Source organism: Eurypyga helias, unplaced genomic scaffold (genome assembly GCF_000690775.1).
Source record: "Eurypyga helias isolate BGI_N326 unplaced genomic scaffold, ASM69077v1 scaffold9241, whole genome shotgun sequence".
Classification (NCBI taxonomy): domain Eukaryota; kingdom Metazoa; phylum Chordata; class Aves; order Eurypygiformes; family Eurypygidae; genus Eurypyga; species Eurypyga helias.
The window spans coordinates 1-17159 of NW_010231463.1; the positions used below are offsets into that span (position 1 = coordinate 1).

General features: G+C 50.7%; 1 protein-coding gene across 1 annotated transcript in view; it reads right to left on the reverse strand.

Annotated features, from left to right (window-relative positions):
* Positions 1 to 28: 28 nt before the first annotated feature.
* Positions 29 to 17159, reverse strand: part of LOC104516675 (disheveled-associated activator of morphogenesis 1-like) — a gene marked incomplete at its 3' end in the record, with an annotated part of 48456 nt that continues 31325 nt past the window's right edge. The window contains exons 3-6 of the mRNA XM_010161090.1: positions 15608 to 15697; positions 4858 to 4929; positions 2230 to 2324; positions 29 to 402 (exon numbers count right to left, since the gene is read on the reverse strand). Of these exons, the coding sequence (XP_010159392.1) occupies positions 29 to 402; positions 2230 to 2324; positions 4858 to 4929; positions 15608 to 15697 (631 nt within the window). The remainder of the gene's footprint in view (positions 403 to 2229; positions 2325 to 4857; positions 4930 to 15607; positions 15698 to 17159) is intronic.

Sequence of the window (17159 nt, forward strand, 5' to 3'; positions counted from 1 at the left end):
GACCATTCTGTGATTCTGTGAAGAATGCCGAATTTTGGGAGCGAAGGGGTGAATTGAGAGCCACCTACCTGAAAACGAGTCCGTTCGCTGGCGTATTTCTGGTAGTGCAGCATCGCCTCCAGTACCTTTTTGTGGCCCCCGGGAACCAGGCACACAGCGCCCATGATTTCCAGCACTGCCACCTTCGTCTTAATATTCTCCGTGCTCAGACTCTGAGCGATTACATTAATACTCTCCGAATGGGCCAGGACGTGAGCCCGGCCCAGGGAGTTGTTCATTAGTGCTTTTATACATCCAATGAGCGAGGTATGTATTCGAGACTCTGCCGTCTCATAGTCCATGCTTTTGAGAAAGTTCAGAATACACGATAAGCCATCCAGGTCGATGAACCGGGTTACAAACCTGCCAGAAAGAGGCTTTTTAGCTTTAAAACCAAATGCTGAAGGACTCTTTTAACCTCAAATTGGGCTGACTCGTCTGTTGCTGTAAACCCAGAACCTTCTTATCCATTTTCTCCTGGACTTTGGGTAGCAGAAAGCCTGCAAGGCTTAGAGCACAGGGATGAGGTTGCAAACATCTTGGCAATTTAATTGGTGCCTGGTAGTGTAGGCAAGCAGGCATCCTCTGCACAGTGTTGTCCAGAGCTAGGATATTTGGAAGAGGATCAGCTGACCCAGCCACCAGCACAAGCCCCAAGGTGGAGGTTAGGAGTTTGCAGCCATGTTGCTGCAAAACCTTCAAAGCCCCTGGCCTGAGCCTTGAATCTCACTCACTTGGGACCAGTTTTGCCCAGGATGGGAAGAAGCTCCCAAGCCCTGGAGTCGCCTCCTCGTCAGCTGCAGACATCCCAACACCAGCCGAGCCCATGATGCCTGTCAGACTTTCTGCCTCCTGCCTCACCACCCTCATCCTTCTCCTCCCTTCGGCACATCTCACTAAGTTTATGGGATTTCTGATTTTTATGATGACATATAATGCCACTAAATAGAAAGCAGACAGCAAATGCACGGCAGTGCCCCAGGCAGATTCACTAGTGCAGGCAGACATAACACTGCACGCTGCTCAGGCATTTTAGGACCTCCCTGCCCAATGCCATCCAGGCTGGGTGTATTCTGGTTTGGCAAAAGGCATAGGCTTGGAAAGCAAACGAGCCAAGAAACATCCCAGCACTGGGATGATTTTAATTCGAAACAAGCCACGCTGATGCGCAGTAACAAAAGGGGTAATTGCAGGCTCGGGGAAAACTGATTTCTCTGCTTCAAAGCCTGCTCTTCTTCCAGCCAAAGTCAATAGGCAATTTGATGTTTACTTCCCTGGGAGCAAAAGCAGGTCCAACAGGTAAAATAGAGCCTGCTGCATCCCTCTGACTTCCAGTAAGAGAGACTCGCAAACTGCTTTTAAGGACTTGCAAAGTTTCACGGTTGGGTACCACCCCCCTCTCAGGGCGCTGCGGGGAGCCAGCACCCAAGAGGTCCGGGCTTCATAGAAACTGGGTGCTCACCCTCAACCCTGCTAACTTCTTCCCAAGTACCACCACCAGAACCATTGCAAAAGAGAAATGGAAGAGGGGAATGTTTTCGCAAGCACTAGCAAATTTGTTTCTTCCATAAGCAGAACAGGTCATGCATTTCTTAATGAAACATCTTCCCTTCAGAAAATGTTGACCTGAGGCATCTTAAAGGTTTCGCAGATATAAGCATGCAGACTCCAGAGAAACTGAATGTAGGAAAAACTACAGACATTCAGAAAGAGTCCCACCCTTTCTTTATCCTCCCCATCAAATCCTCCTAGGAACATTTTTATTTTTGCATTTCATAAAAGCCTGAAGATTCGTGTGATTTTATTCCTTTAAAAAGTGCAAGAGAAGTTGTGGCAACAAAGGGGCTGGTTGACCAACAAAAATTAGATTTCTTTTAAAAATTCAGTCTGGAAGGAATTTTTACATTCTGTTCCAATGAGAACAGAAGCAAATTGGAAAAAAAAAAAAGTCGCCTGATTTGCCTGAACAGATGTAAAAGTCCTAGTGGTTCTCAGCCACTATAAGGACCGAGGAAAAGCAACAAAATGGCAACTGGTGAACTGAAAAAAGCAAGTGGCGTTTCAAGGTCCCTGCTTCCCTCATCCTGTGCAGCCCCCATTTCTGTTCCTATGTAACTCCCTGCTCTGCCAGAGAACTCAAATCCACAGCCATGACCGCAGCGATAAAGCCAAGAAACAGAAGGGAATTGCCTCATTGGTTTCGTCCGCAGTGCAGTCTTCAAACTTTCGATTGTTTTGTTTCTCTCCTCCTCATCCTCTTTTTCCAAAGCGATCAGTGATTTTCTCTGCAAGAGGAGAAAGGCAGATTTGAGAGGGGATGTTCCCCTGTGCAGCTCATGCCCGAGGAGCTGGAGCGCCCAATGCCTCGCCGTGCCAAGGCGCAGGGACAGAGCTGGGACCTGAAACCAACTCTAGAAGTCTAAAACTCCATATCTTTATGGCAATCACAGGACTTGGGAAAAGAGACAGCTTGGAAAAAACCCCCGTGGTCCGCAGGGGGATGGCCAGGACTGGGGACAGTGGGGTGAACGTGTCGCTTTAGGCTGAAGACGTTGCCTGCAAGCACCCCAATAACTCGCTCACACAGGTAAAATTCAACTGCAAGTGTTCGGGGCTTCACAAGTCAGCAACACCCCAACCCACATCAGCCTTGCAGCAGTGTTGCTGATGGCCTTGTGTCCCCCTGGCCACTTGAGTTTTGTTTTGAAGCAGCAGGAAACAAACATGGGCCGGTGCAGGAATCCAGCACCCTCTTCCTCTAACTGGTCCTCAAACCTCAGCCTACCCTGGCAAGATGCCAGGCTCCACTGCCCCGAGACGACTGGGAGAGCTGGATCGTCACCTTGAGATTACACACTTAGCACTGTCCTGTGTCATGATTAAGTTCCAGAGTTAACGCCCTACAGGCAGGACAAGTGTCACCCCACACTGCTGACCTGCAACTCATCCAGACAAGCCCATGTTGGAGGATGCTCGTGACTGTCCCCCCGCGACCCTCAGACTCAGAGCAGCAAGAAGAAAAGGCTGCAATGGAGGAAAGGAGCATCCCAACTCATGGGCTCTAGATGCAAATTCTGGAACATCCCCTACAGCCCACAGCCCTCCAGGAAATACGCTTTGTAAAAGGAAGAGGTAAGGAAGTATTCCATAAAAAAAGTGTCTGGCTGAACCCTGCTCAGAGACACTGCAGGTGACAGCTGGGTGATGTGATGTGCTTCCAGGGCTGGGGAGGTCTACACCAATACTCACTGGGGGTCAACAGAGGGAAGGTGCTGAATTGGGACAGGGAGGAGGGGTCCTTCAGCCTCCCCTGGTACCCATACATCTCAACAGGTACTCATGTGCCCCTGCAGAGGAGGTGGGGAGCTCAGGGGATGCCCCGCAGCCTGGAGGGGATGGGATGCTGCAGCCATGCTCAGAGCCACCAGGGTGGGTCCTGCTGACCTCGTCACTCCCAGGTCTCCCAACGCACCCCACTAACATGCATCTGGGCTGGTGACAGTGGCTGTGTGCACGGGATGCCCTTGGCATATCCCACAATGGGAGATGAGTCTATCAGGCTGGCACTGGGGGCTCTCGTGCCTTCACCCTGGCAGCTCCGGGCATGCACAGGGTACATCTTGCTCACCCCAACTCATGCAACCAAGGCTACAGCTAAAACACGCTGGGTGCCTCCAGCACCATCCGACTGTGACGAGCTCTTGGCAGTGTCAGGGTGAGCCCTGCCAGCACCAGCCAAGGCTAAAGCAAAGGAGGGTCCCAGCAGATAAAAAGAGCTGTGCTGACCCCCACATTTAACCCAGCTCCCCTTCAGCAGCCTGTCAGGGAGATCAAAGCCACCCTCCAGGCATCTGTCAGGCTTTGATCACAAGCTCTGCTCAGGCTCAGGGCTTTGACTGGCTGGCAGCTTGTGGCCAGCCCTGGGCATCCCTCCTGGCTCACAGCCCCCTGCTCCCCTCTGCCATCCCCACTCTCCCACCTAGCACTACCTTCCCTGTCACCCTGGCCCTGTGACAACAGGGCAAACATAAGGGGGAAAAAAAAAGAAAAACAAGGATTTTCTTTTTCATTTTCCATGCTGCTGCCATCCCTAGTGCAGTGGCCACAAGCCTCAGTACCTTCAGCCTCTGAGAACAGGAGTCAGGATGAAGGGGCTCTGAACCGTGCAGCCTTGCAGGAAATAAATTGTGTTTCCTACAAGAAAACGGTGCTATTTCTGTCTCACCCAATCAACAATGAAGTATTTAATACAATTACATATAAGCACGTTTCTTGTGGGACAGTCAACCCGCAGCACCATGTTTCGCCGCGGCCACCTGGCACAGAAGGGTGTTGCAGGAGCAAGGCATCCATGAAGAAGCACAGGAACTATTGGATTCAAAGCAGTAACAGCAGCTTGGTGCCCCACCGGCACTGCACAGTCAAACGGAGTCTTTAAAAACCAGCCTGGTGGCTTTATACCAAAAGCTGGTGTTTGCCACCCATGCCGCCGCATCCCAGCCTGCGGCAAGATGAAATGCCCTTCCTGCCATAGAAAACGCCTCTGTTTTCCAGCTGTATCTGTTGGTCTAATGGAGGATATCCTTAAATCCTTGCATCAGGGGTTTCTGAACTGCTGAGCAATTCACGAGCTGCTGCCAACTCCAAATCGTTCAAGGTCTGGAGACTCAAAAGGCTGTAAACAGCCAGGTCACAGCTTTGTGGCTCTAACACTCGTCACCCTCCCAGGTGCGACGCTGGCGAGGCCGCAGGCTGTCACCGCTGCGCTGCTGCCCCGTACGGTGTTCACAAGGGCCAAAGCATTGGGGAAATACTTACAGCAGCCATTGAATTCAGCTGATCGATATAAAACTCTGGCCAGCTGGTGGCTCCTTTATTTTCTTCCTGGTCCTGGATGAGGGGTGGAAAATTGAAACAAAGACAGTGGATTAGTAGAAATAGCATTGACATCTTCTGCCCTTCATGAGCAACCACCTCTGAAGTGCTCTTGAGCTCTTGTATTACTTTATTTCAATATAAGCTCGACTTTGTCATTCTGAGCCCATCTCCAACAGCTCTAGCTATGGGAACATTACCTGATTCATTGAACTAGCATATTTTATACACAATCTAGGTTACACCATCTGCCTGTGACCAAACTCTGCCCCAGTGATACTGCATCAATCTTGTGGTTATCAGCTTTGGAGAAACCACACTGAAATTTTACATCCAGATTTCTCTTGTACTGATTCTACAGGGCCCTTGTAGTTTGGGCTGTCAGCCTTGACGGTTGTGCTTTGAGGGGAAAAAATATCTCTTACAAGTAATGAAGAGTGAATATATGTGACACGAACTAGGCTCCACTCTTGGAGCAGGACCATGACTTACCAATATTCTAGGAGAGACTCCAGGCACAACAGAATTCCTCTGGGAGCTTTATTAGATTTTAGGAGGGAACATGCACCTAGCAGTGTCCCCTGTTAAAGGATGTCACCACTGAGCCCACGATCCATGACACTGAATGCTGCAGAGCCTCACTTGGTCGCCGTGGTCTACAATGTCCGGCATGTGGTGGGACTCACATGAGGTTGTCAGGTCTACCACGATCTTGTAGGACCTCAGCCCAGCTCAGATAAATAATGCTGCATGTCCCCAGGGACTGCTTAGCGCAAGTAGGCAGATTTTGAGGGAATACTTCACAATCAACCCTCTTCCTCACTGTATTTTCCTAAAGCTTATACCAAAAGAAGAAAAGGTATTCACAGTGGAAATACCACAGAGGTCTAGGCTGGAGTCAACTGATATTATGCAAAACCCAGACATCTTCCCTCAGTAACCATCTGCTGCACAGCTTTGCCCCCTCCCTAACCTTAAGAGATGTTTGCAAAGGTCATCCTACACCGCAGTCGTCTGCGACGGTGGGAGCTGAACCTACCCTTCTGCCCCCACGCCCACGCATGCAGACAACTACCGATCCTCCGGCGGATTTCAGCAAACCCAAAGGAGCAGAGTCCCACATATTTACTGTGGTTCAAGGGGCATATGTGGTAAATGTTTGCACATCCAAACTTCTCAAGCTGCTGTTTTCCAAGACGAGAACACACGGAGTCAGCAAGAGGTAATGTGGATGCGACTCAGTTCCCCCACCAGCAGTGCAGCTCGTCCCTGCAGACCTGACCCTTTGCTGTGCCTGGCTCGGGGATGGGGACAAAAGAAGTTTGAGAGCAACAAGGGACGTGACAACCCGTGCCCTTTGCTTCAATACCCTGGGTTGTTCTCTGCTCCTTCTCCTGCCAAGAACTGAGGTTTTGAATGAAACACCTGATTCACCTGCCCTCCATATTTCATTTTTTTAAAGCAGGCGAGACTCAGCAGAGAGGGAGAATTTTTCTGAGACACTAAAAAAACAATAAAAAAATCTGCCCTACCAGTGCTAGTACCAAACCTAATAAACCTGAAGGAGATCCCACTGCCTGCCTCTGCATGGACCGAGTATCATTCCTAGTCATGCTCTGACCATTAGTTTTTGCCAGCAACAAATAAAACCATCCCTGTCCTGTCCAAATAGTGCTTTAAAAGAATGTTCATCTGCTGGCTGAGTGTGCAACACCCACCCTGATGGAGAGAGACAGGGATGCTGCTGGTCTTTTCGCAGCCAGGAAAAACAGGATGCGCTGGCCTCTCTCTGTGTTTTGCTCCCCTCCTCCCTGCCCTGAAAACTCGCCTCCAGCAACAGTAAGAGGACAGAGGGGCAGAGGTGGGACCTGAGACCTCTCACTGTCCCCTGGCAAATGGACTCAGTGAAGCGATCCTCTCCGAGTAAGAGGGACCAGGTGGCTGCCCATCCTACCACATTTCTGATCACGTCTGGGACCACATGCAGCCACCTGCCAGCATCAAGTCTGGCCACCTGAAACCACAGCCACGGGGACGTTTCTGCTGCAGGGGGGGAAACCAATGCTTTCCCCAAGGGCTGGGAAGAAGACCCCCATTTGCATGGTTAGTCAGAGCTTCCCACTGCTGGATTGTGTGGAGAAACACCTCCATGCCCATGCCTGCAAGAATCCCAGCAGCCAGAGTATCCACTCACACAGCCTGCCAAAAGACATCCAGGTTGTTGGAAAGATTCTCAGGAGCACAGAGGAAGTGTCAGGGAGCTTGAGAAACAGAGGTATAATTTATATTTACGAGTCTAATGGAAAGGCACAAATTATACCACCAAGTATAGCACCAAAGGAAGGTCTCCTGAGTGGGGTGGGAAAAGTAAACCATCATATTTTGCAAACTATTTGTCACCTCAGGGAAACACACACCATTCCTGCAACCTGTGGGTTAGAGCCGTCAGTTTAACCCAGGTGGGACCACCAGCCCCTGGGAGCAAGTTGGGAGCAGGATACGGGGGAACTGCCTGCGGCCAACCTCCACGGGGACATGGGGATGTAAGGTCAGGCTGCACCTGATGGCAGGTTCAATCTGCAAAGGACTGCTGGCATTATTTTACTACACCCAAAGGGCAGTTTGAATCTGTGAATCTTGGTGCTAGCCCCTATTCAGTGCCACCCACCCATCCTGCTGGATAACCCCACAGTCATGGTCCCTCAGCGGTGTCAAGCAGTCAGGCTGAGGCTCAGGCCATCTTCCTGCTCGGTGATGATCCTGACTGACACAGGCAGCCAGATCTTTTTGGTTTCTCAGTTCACATCACACACCTCCCTAAAGGACTCTCCCATCTGCTCCCCTGTGGAAAAGCACACCCCTCCCTGGTACACACAGCATCCGTCTGCAGGCATCAGAAACAGCAGAGAGCGCACACACGTGGCAGAGGCACTGAAGAAGGCAGGGATGCTGGGGAGCTGCGAGCCCTGTGCAATCTGTCTGCCAACCTATCCCTCCAAGCCATCCTACCCTCTGCCACAGGAAGGCTCTGCATAAATCCTGGGGGCAAAGATTTTGATTTTCCCAGCTTTCCTGCCCAGCTTTAGAGGTTGCAAACAGTGCTCCAGGCGATGACGGAGCTGGGACACCCACATGTGCCTTTAACATGATCCAAAAAGGGAGGAGCTCCTGTCACCTCCTGAAGACATCACTGGAGGTCCTCCCCATCACCCCAGGGTACCAAGGAGCATCCCTCTGCCACCAGTGCTCCCATCAGCAACACAAACTGGGAAGGGTGGCAAGGTCCTCACCAAGGCATAGCACCAAGAGGTGTCCAGAGGCACCCAGCCAGGAGATCTGGGCAGGGAGGGAGATCCATGCTGAGGAATGGGGTGGGAAGGCAGCAGGGCCGGCTCATGCCATGTCAGAGTGGTGTGAACACCTGTGAGGCAGGCAAGGATCCGGACCTGCTGCTTGTTTAGCCCTGAAAAGAAGCATTGGAGCAAAAAAATAAAGGTCTCCAGGGGGTGGAGGGGAGGCTGAACAACAAAATTGGCTAAACTGCTCATTTATAATTAACGTGCTGTATTATAAATATTTCCCTTTGCTCAGCTCCCTCGGGCCCTTGCATTTCCTCCCTGAAACCCCCAATTTAGAGAGCACTCTCAATTATGTGCAGCAGAACCTCATTAATTCAGATGAGCAGCCCGGCAGGCTGGTCGGAAAGCAGCTTCCCAGGCACAATAAAGCAGGCAAAGATCAGGGCATAGGCTTCCCTCGGCTCGCTGCAGGACCTTGCCCAGTGGTAATTATTGCAGCTAATGGTCTGCGGCACACTGATCAGTGTCCTTTAGTGCAAAGAAATCTCCTGACAAAGCGACAGGCCCGGAGGGAAGTGACTCACAAGGCTTTGCTGAGAAGCAGCAGCAGCAGGAGGAGGAGGAGGAAAGAAGGAAGGAATCCCTCCGGAGCACCACGGGTGAAAAGCATGAATTTGTAAAATGGTTTCCCAACACCCGGGGTGGGTTTTGGGGATGTGAGTTTTGCAGCCTGACTTGGACGAGGGATGCCCAGACATGGAGCTGAGTACCACCAACATCAGCTCTCCAGGATGCTCCATGGCATCTCACCCAGCTGGCACCAGGGACACAAACATCTCCCAGTTTTTTCTTCTCTGGACTGTTTGCTCTCTTCTTGGGAAGCACAAAAGTGAGGGCTGATCTGAACCCCACCAACAGCCCAGTGCTATGCTATGGCTTACTATAAGCTGCTCTTTGAGGCAGGCTGATGGCTGTAATTACACATGCAGGGACATGTATCCCTTCTCATCTGTAACATTTGCATCAGCATCCCTTGTCCTTCAGGAAACGGCCATGACAGACACACGTGCACTGCTGCCAAAACTAGGAAACACCAAAGCTGTGCATCCAAGGGCAATTTTTGCCTTTGTTTCCCATCTGCTTCCCCCCAACACCCACATTTTCCTTCCACGAAACCAGGAAAAATACAAATCACACCAGCTGTGGCCCCGGCCCCACTGCGGTGCGCTCTCCTCACCTCTGCCACCCCTTTGCCCCCACGCTCTGTGCGTGGGGCTGGTGGATGCTGCAGCACAGAGGGGCTGCTGGCTCAGCCCGTGGTGGCACGAAAGCAGGTCGCAGGCCAGCCTCAGCCCTGGTTGGGCACTGTTATTTACTCCTGGAAGGTGCACCTCCATGAGCTCTTGTCCCTCTGATTTGCAGGGATGCGGGTGCAGGGAGCAATGCACCCTCCTGCTCACAGCATATCCCCATGGTGGTGGGGAGAAAGGCACCTGTAAAGCTCTTTGCTTCCAAATCAAGCTGCTGGTGACACCTTTTAGATGCCCAGCCTGCAGGAGACTCCACCTGATCCAGCGGCCTCCTTCCCACACTCACAGCCCATGGTGGTGGTGATGCATCTGGAGCTGCTCTGGGCTAACTGGAGGGTGGCTGGCTGGATTTCCCAGCCACCTGACATCCAACACACCAGGTGAGATCCTTCAAGGTGAAACCAAGTCAGAAGGAAAGGGCTGACTTGCAGCAGCCAGCTCTGAGCAAACCCCAGAGAACCCTTCAGCGACAACACTCATGGCTTGGATGGTTCACCTCCCTCTTGGCACCTGCAAGGCTGGTCAGCCCCAGGAGAACTTCACACCAGGAAAGTCACAGCAAGTTAAAGAAAAAAAACCCTTCAGTTGGCACCTGCTGCAAGACCAGAAGCATCCCCCTTGGTTTTTACACACCCTCCTGACTGCATTTTTATTTTGCACAGCACTCCCCACTCCTCCTCGCTGCTCCATTAACAGCCGACCAAGGGAAAGCTGGTGGCAGCTGGCAGCCCACCGCGTTTTGGAAACCCCTCCCTCCCTGCCTGCCGCAGATAATCCATCTGGATCCTGTCTGCAAGGTCAAAAAAGAAGCAGAGAGCGGTGCAGATGACTTTCGAAACCGACAGGTCTGCAGCCTGCACGGGAGGTTTAAATCCAGCCCAGCTCCGCCGACATGGAAGAGCCGTTGCCAGGCATGTGCTGGGGTTTTGGCCCACTGCAGCCCTCCGGGTCTTCCTTGTCCCTCCAGCCGCTTGGCTAGCCCAGGTATCCCCACAAAAAACCCAAAATGATGCAACTAAAGCTGCTTCCCCATGGAGCGATGCTGCGAAGGGCTGTAATTCCACCAGATCCTCCCCAGGTTGGGATCTTGGGGTCAGAATCATCCCAGACCACTCTGTTTCCCATATGTTAACACTTCCTATACCTTCTCCTCTACACATATGCCCTTGTATGCTTTTCCCAGGGTTTAAAAATTATGCTCCCCATAAGCAAATATAGCATGACCAGATGCCTTTCGTAGTCAGCTGGTTCATTGTTTGAAAAGCTTCGCTTTAAAATCCAAAAAGATTGCTAACAGATGCCTTTTTTGGCTGGGGTGGGAGAAAAGCCTCGCTTAAACAAAAGTGTGTTGTGATTGGAGCTAAAACGGGAATTACCTTTAAGGATAAAAACTATAAACATTTCCTATTGAAAAATACCTCCAGCCATGCAAACAGCCTGTTTCTCTCGGTCAGCCTGAGCAAATGACAACTGAGATGATATTTCAACCTGCCGCTGCAATAACCGCAGGTACGTCTGGATGCTCAGGGGCACTGGAACACTTCTCGTCCATCCCAAGTGACCTAGGAGCGTGGCAAAACGCCCAGCTATTTTTTCGTCCTCCCCTTGCATGCCACCTTTGTCAGCTTTTTCTCTTAGTTCTGCTACTGCAGAGAAAAAAGAAAAAAGATGTTTTTGAAATGAAGGAAATAGCAACACGAGCCCCATGAACGAGCTGCAGGACTGAGTAAGACGAGTGGAAGAGCAAGCTGGAAAATGAAGCTCTCTGGAGGGAGTGGGTGGAAGGCACAGTTAGAGAGGAAAGAGGCTGTCTGGCTGGGAAATATGCTATTATTGATGAGCCATCACTCATTTCCCTATTTATCACAGTTTTCCCCATTCTCCCCTGCAAAAGCAGCACCACTGCCTTCTCCTAATGTGAAGGGATCCTGGTTTTACATCTGATGTCTGAGGAAATTTTAGATATAAGTTTTGCTTGCAGGGGACTGCTTAACACCACTGAGAGCTAATGCATCCAGCGTTAGTGATGCCAACAGGCTTTCAACATGAGCTTAAAGAGTGCAGCATCACTTGGCATCCCAGCAGGTCATTTTTCCCACATCCCAGCAGGTCATTTTTCCCATATCCCTGCTTTACCAATGCTCAGACAGCTTAGCAAAATCGAAAAGGAGGGGGACAGAACCAGACCCTACATTCACATGAACTGGTTTTCACTACCGATCCCTTCCACGTGGGAAGGGATTTATGCTGAGTTTCTGCCTGAACACCCCTGCATCCACCCATATTTTGACGCTCATAAAAATCTCCTGGTGAGCTGCTTTAATAGCTTGACTGTGCATACATCTTCTGGCAGGAGCCAGACCTCCTGCAATTAAGAGGTGCTGCAGACTAAGCGCAAAGTGTTAATTATTAACTCCCTTTGAAGCTTGGCCTCCTGAGAAAGGCCATCCTGAGTCACCCTCTTCCACTGCAGCAAACCTGCAGCCAAAGAAATGGTCAAGCTGGAAACCCTCCTCCTTCCTCTCTGTGCTTCCAAGCAATATCCTCTCCTGGAGAGCGGGGCCAGCAGGGAGCGAAATATTTCGGGATGAGGTATGAAACGAGTCATCATCCAGAAATACCACTTCTAAAAGCAGATTTCATCCTGCTGTTAATGCATCTCCACCTTTGCATTTCCCTGCTTTATTACAGCCATAGAGGGGGCTGACGACTTCCAAGAAGGTCTCTCCAATAATCTTTATATCCCTCTCCTGACCTGAGTGCTGCATGGCTGCTGGATTTAATGCAGACTTCAGTTCCCGCTCGGGTCACTGCTGACAAACTCTCCAGCCCCCATCATGAGATGCTTTTTATCTCTCTGCCCCACTCCAGAGCACCACAGGGTGATGCAGGTGGGAAGAGACCACAAGGAGCTCATCTACTGCAACCCTCTGCTCCGAGCAGGGTCAAGGCTGAGATCAGACCCAGTGTCTCCAAGGATGGAGAATTGGGGAGGACAAAACCTCCGCTCTGCCAAGCTGATACTGTGGGTTGGGATAAAAACAGCTGTTTGCAGGGCAAAGAAACCAGGATCTGGGGCTGCAGGCCAGGGGGAAATATTTCAGGGATGGAAGTATGCCTGGGGAATAGCTGGTTTTCCCTTATTTCCCCTCGACGAACACTGCCAAGTCCAGGTGCTGCCAGGTCCCTTTCCAGGACAGTCCAGCACAGCAAAATGTCTCGTTTTGGTCACCTTTTACCCAATCTTGCCCATCATGGAAATGTATAAAATGTGCAACAACTGGTATGCACTCTGGAGAGCTGAATATGACGGATGACACTGACAGAAAAGCAGAAGTGCCAGACACGCCACGTGGCAGCAGGGAATGCGCTGAAAGGACAGATATTCAGATGATTTCTATGCTGTGCACACCTCTGCAGTGTGGTGCCCTTGCCCTTGCCAAAACTGGCAGCAGAGGAAAGAGCAAAAAATGCTCAGGGAACAATTTTGGATCCCTGGGAAGTCAGGCAGCTGCCTGCAACTGATGTTTACCTTTTCCAAACCCTGTGACCCCACCAGGTGAAACTGGGTGTTACCAGCATCTCAAGCAACAACTTGCTGTGAAACACAGACAGGCCAAAGGGTTTGGGCGCATCCTGGACTTTGCAAATCACTGCCACTCAGGCTGCAGCCAAGGCAGGGAGGTAGGACCCCTGCCCTGTCTCCAGCTCTGCTGCCCCATCTGAAACCCAGCCCTTGGTCTTACCTGTAGAAGCCCAGACCCTCTCCTCCATGCCAGGCTACCATGATTCGTCCTCATAAACACATAGGTACACGAGTAAGATTTACCACGAGCCGCTGGGATAGCCACTGGTGTTTCTGCTGCCTACCTGTCCTCATCACATAGGAATAGGACTGCCTGGAGTCTGCCATACATAGAGACATGTTCTCAAGCTCATGATTCCTGGCTTCCTCCACTGCTGGAACCTCTGCTGATATGGTCTTGCTCATTTTTAACTAAAAAGCAGGAGAAAAGCATTCTTCTCCACCAGCACATCTCAGAGCAAGCAATGGCACGTAGGCTCCTCACTGAGATGGCATCACGAGTAGGGAAGGGGCGTCTGAGAGCAGCCAGAAGAATGAGGACCAGAGCAGAAGAGCAGTCAGGATCCAGACTAGGATGGGTGCCTGCCCCGAGGACCTCTGAGGATGTCACGGGACACTTCTTTCCACACCCTCCAGGACCAGTGAGTTTGTCAGCACGTTTTTTAAAAAAAAAAACATGAGCGCAAGGAGGTGCTGGAATGGGAAAGAGGCACCATCAACCCCATCTAAATCCTTCCTCTGGAGATTAGATAGCACGTAATCTCCACTCACAGTAATAATTACACAGCTTTGCTTGATTTAAGTCTCTGTTGTCTCCCCTTATCCAGATGCACCGTAGCATGGCTTCACTTACCCAACAGGCAGGGATGAGGGAGCATCCCCTGACCATTTTCTTGTTGATTCAGACCAGTGCCTGTAATTTAACATCTCTCCTCCCCTCCGATTTAAATCTCGGGCATGGCAGGCCTCTGTCTAACAATAATACAGGGATTTCAGGGGTATTTATGAGAGGCTTAAAACTTAATCCTACATGAGCAAGGTAAGCCTGCTCTTGGCCTAAAATGCGGCTGGAAAATCTGTTGCCATTGGTACAGCGGGAGAAAAGAGGTATTAATGGCAGTGAGTGGGACCAGGCGACTGCCAGCACTGCCCAGCCAACTCCTGCAGCCAGGTTAGGGGACACAGTGGCAAATTTAGGAACTAAATCACAGTTTGGGTGATTTGGGTTTGAATGGGTTGGGCTGGAAGGGACCTTTAAAGACCTCTAGTCCAACCCCTCTGCAGTGAGGAGGGACATCTTCAACTAGATCACGGTGCTCTGAGCCCCGTTTTAAGCCTGACCTTGAATGTCTCCAGGGACGGGACATCGACCACCTCCCTGGGCAACCTGTGCCAGGGTTTCACCACCCTCACTGTAAAAAATGCCTTCCTAAATAACAAGTCTGAATCTCCCCTCTTTTATTTTAAAAACACTACCCCTTGCCCTATTGCAATAGGCCCTGCTAAAGAGTCTGTCCCCACCTTTTTTATAAGCCCCCTTTAAGTACTTGAAGGTGCTGTAAGGTCTCCCCGGAGCCTTCTCTTCTCCAGGCTGAACAAGCCCAACTCTCTCAGCCTGTCCCCATGGCAGAGGGGCTCCAGCCCTCTTAGCATCGCCGTGGCCTCCTCTGGACTCGCTCCTACAGGCCCATGCCCCCAGCTGGGGGAATTTCCCTCGCAGGCCTTAGTGTTCTTCCATCTGCTTACGAGACTGAGGATTTTTGCCCCATTTCTCCCCATGGCTGTACGTCCTGCAGGATTTCTGCTTTGGCCAAGGGTGGGAGGGAAAATGAGTCACAGCACAGATAGCTGGGACTAACTGCCAACATAAATGTGTAAAAATCTTGTTTACTGGGGAAAAAACTTGGCCACTTCGCAGGCTGCCATCCCACAGTACCCACACCACTTGGGCTGCACGCCCCCAGGAAGAAAAGCCATCAGTGTACCTGAGCACTGGGAAGATTCTGTGTATGTTTTCAGCCTGAGAAACGCAGCCGTGGAGGCAGCATGGCAGACAGGACATGTCATGCCGGCAGACGGATGGCTCGCATCAACCCTCCTCTCTTATCAGTGCTATCTCGGTTACACCCCGTGAACGTGAACCTAAAGCCCTTCATCGCCCCAGGGGTGACACAGCTTCACCTAAAAGCAACCTCCACACCACCGGGCTCTGGGAAGAGCCAGTGGGAGGACAAGAATGACACCCAAGCTTGTTTCATGGCAGCAAACTGGAAAGCATCCTCCAGCCTGAATGGACTCGGGAGGAAGGGCTATGCATTTTGGAGACCCAAAACCTCGCTGGTCGTCGTCACTTCAACAGGGAACAGATGTATTTCTGTGACATCCCAAAAAGCACTTGGCACCCAGAGATGGAGCTGCATCCCCCCAGCGTCTCCTCCCAACCCTTCATAGGAGGGAAGGGGTTCAGTCCCTGGCCACAGTGCAGATATGTCTCTTACTTTTTTCTTGCTGCAGTAGATCTGCCACTTCTTCTCCGCCGGCAGCGCGAACATGGCCTCTCTGTGCTTGTCCGTGAGGTCAAGTTCATCCTGGAAAGATGGAAAAAAACCCACAAAACATGCAACATGAGTACACAAATGGGTGATGGCCCAGAGCAACCCCCCAGATAAGTGGCGTAAATCAATGTGGGGCCACACCACAGTGCAGCAGTGGTCCCTCAGCATCACCCCGTGACTATTGATTTGTCAGGGCAATGATGCTAATTCTCATCTTGCTGTTGCTGACCTCCCACTGACTCCTGGGCTACAGCTGGCTGCCGAGAGGATAGGGCTGCAAACCTCTCTGCCTCATTCCTCCCAGACATTGTCTTCATTGCTTTTAAAGACAGCAAGTGTTTTAGAAAGGACACCCATTACAGATGCCTGCGAGACAGCCTCGTACAGAGGGCTGAGAGCTCCAGATGACAGACCGCATCTAAAACATGTACAGTGAAGGACGGGGCAAATAGGACCTTTATTTTTTACCACCCCAGATAACTGGTTCACCACTGAGCACCCCGAGTGGTCCAGCCCATTTCCATCACCAACGCCCTCATATCATGGAAAATTGGGGTTATTTTTGGCTTTTGATTTGTTTTCCTGTAACTTAAAATAGAAAACACTTTTCCTAACATCTACAGTTCATAAAGAGGTACATCCTCTCCATCAAAACTCGACTATGTATTTCCTGGCAGAGATAAAGCTGTTTAATGACTGAAACCTTTATTGTTTTTTCTGATTTTATTTTAAAGGGCACAACCATTTTCGACTTGGAGGCTCGGTTAGCAGCGTGCCCTCTGCCAGGATGCCTGAGTGTTATCAAAGCCTCGTCGCTTTCTGGTGCTAGATGTAGGTCAAAGCTTTTATCAGAGAACTAACTAAATAAAACATTCAGGCAGGGCTGGGAGGCTCGTTGCTAAAGCCAACATTGATCTTACAACCATGGATGTCTCTTAAAATCATCACCACTAACGACAACCCTCGTGCCGGGGGGGTGTTGGTACAGGGTGGGAGCGCTGGAGATGTTGCAGAAGGTCACAGCAGAGCCTTGCCATGGCCTCCAGCCAACTCATCCCACCCAGCCAGTGGATTTAATTAAGAGGATCCCCATTAAAAATTACACATTTAATTCCAGCAACTAAAAAGCAGGGGAAAAAAAAAAAAGAAACCACATGGAGACATATTAAAGTTTCCTTGCCTGAATCATAACACTAATCAACTAAAGCTCCTGGTAACCAAATCAAAGGCAAAAGACCCATTTGGTGAAGGCTGAGCAAGATGCCTATGGGGAAAGACTGGTCTCTGCATCAACAAGCCCATAGGCCATGAAGAAATTCAGCTGATCTAATTAAAGCTCATACTGCACTCAGTAGCCAAGGAAGGGAGCTTTCAGCTAGCTTGTCACCCAAACCCAAAGGCCCACCAGCGCAACACACAGCGACGGAGGGCTGCTGGTGGTCCTGAACATCTTAGAGAAGCTTATACATCCATTTAGGTATTAATTTCACTTCCT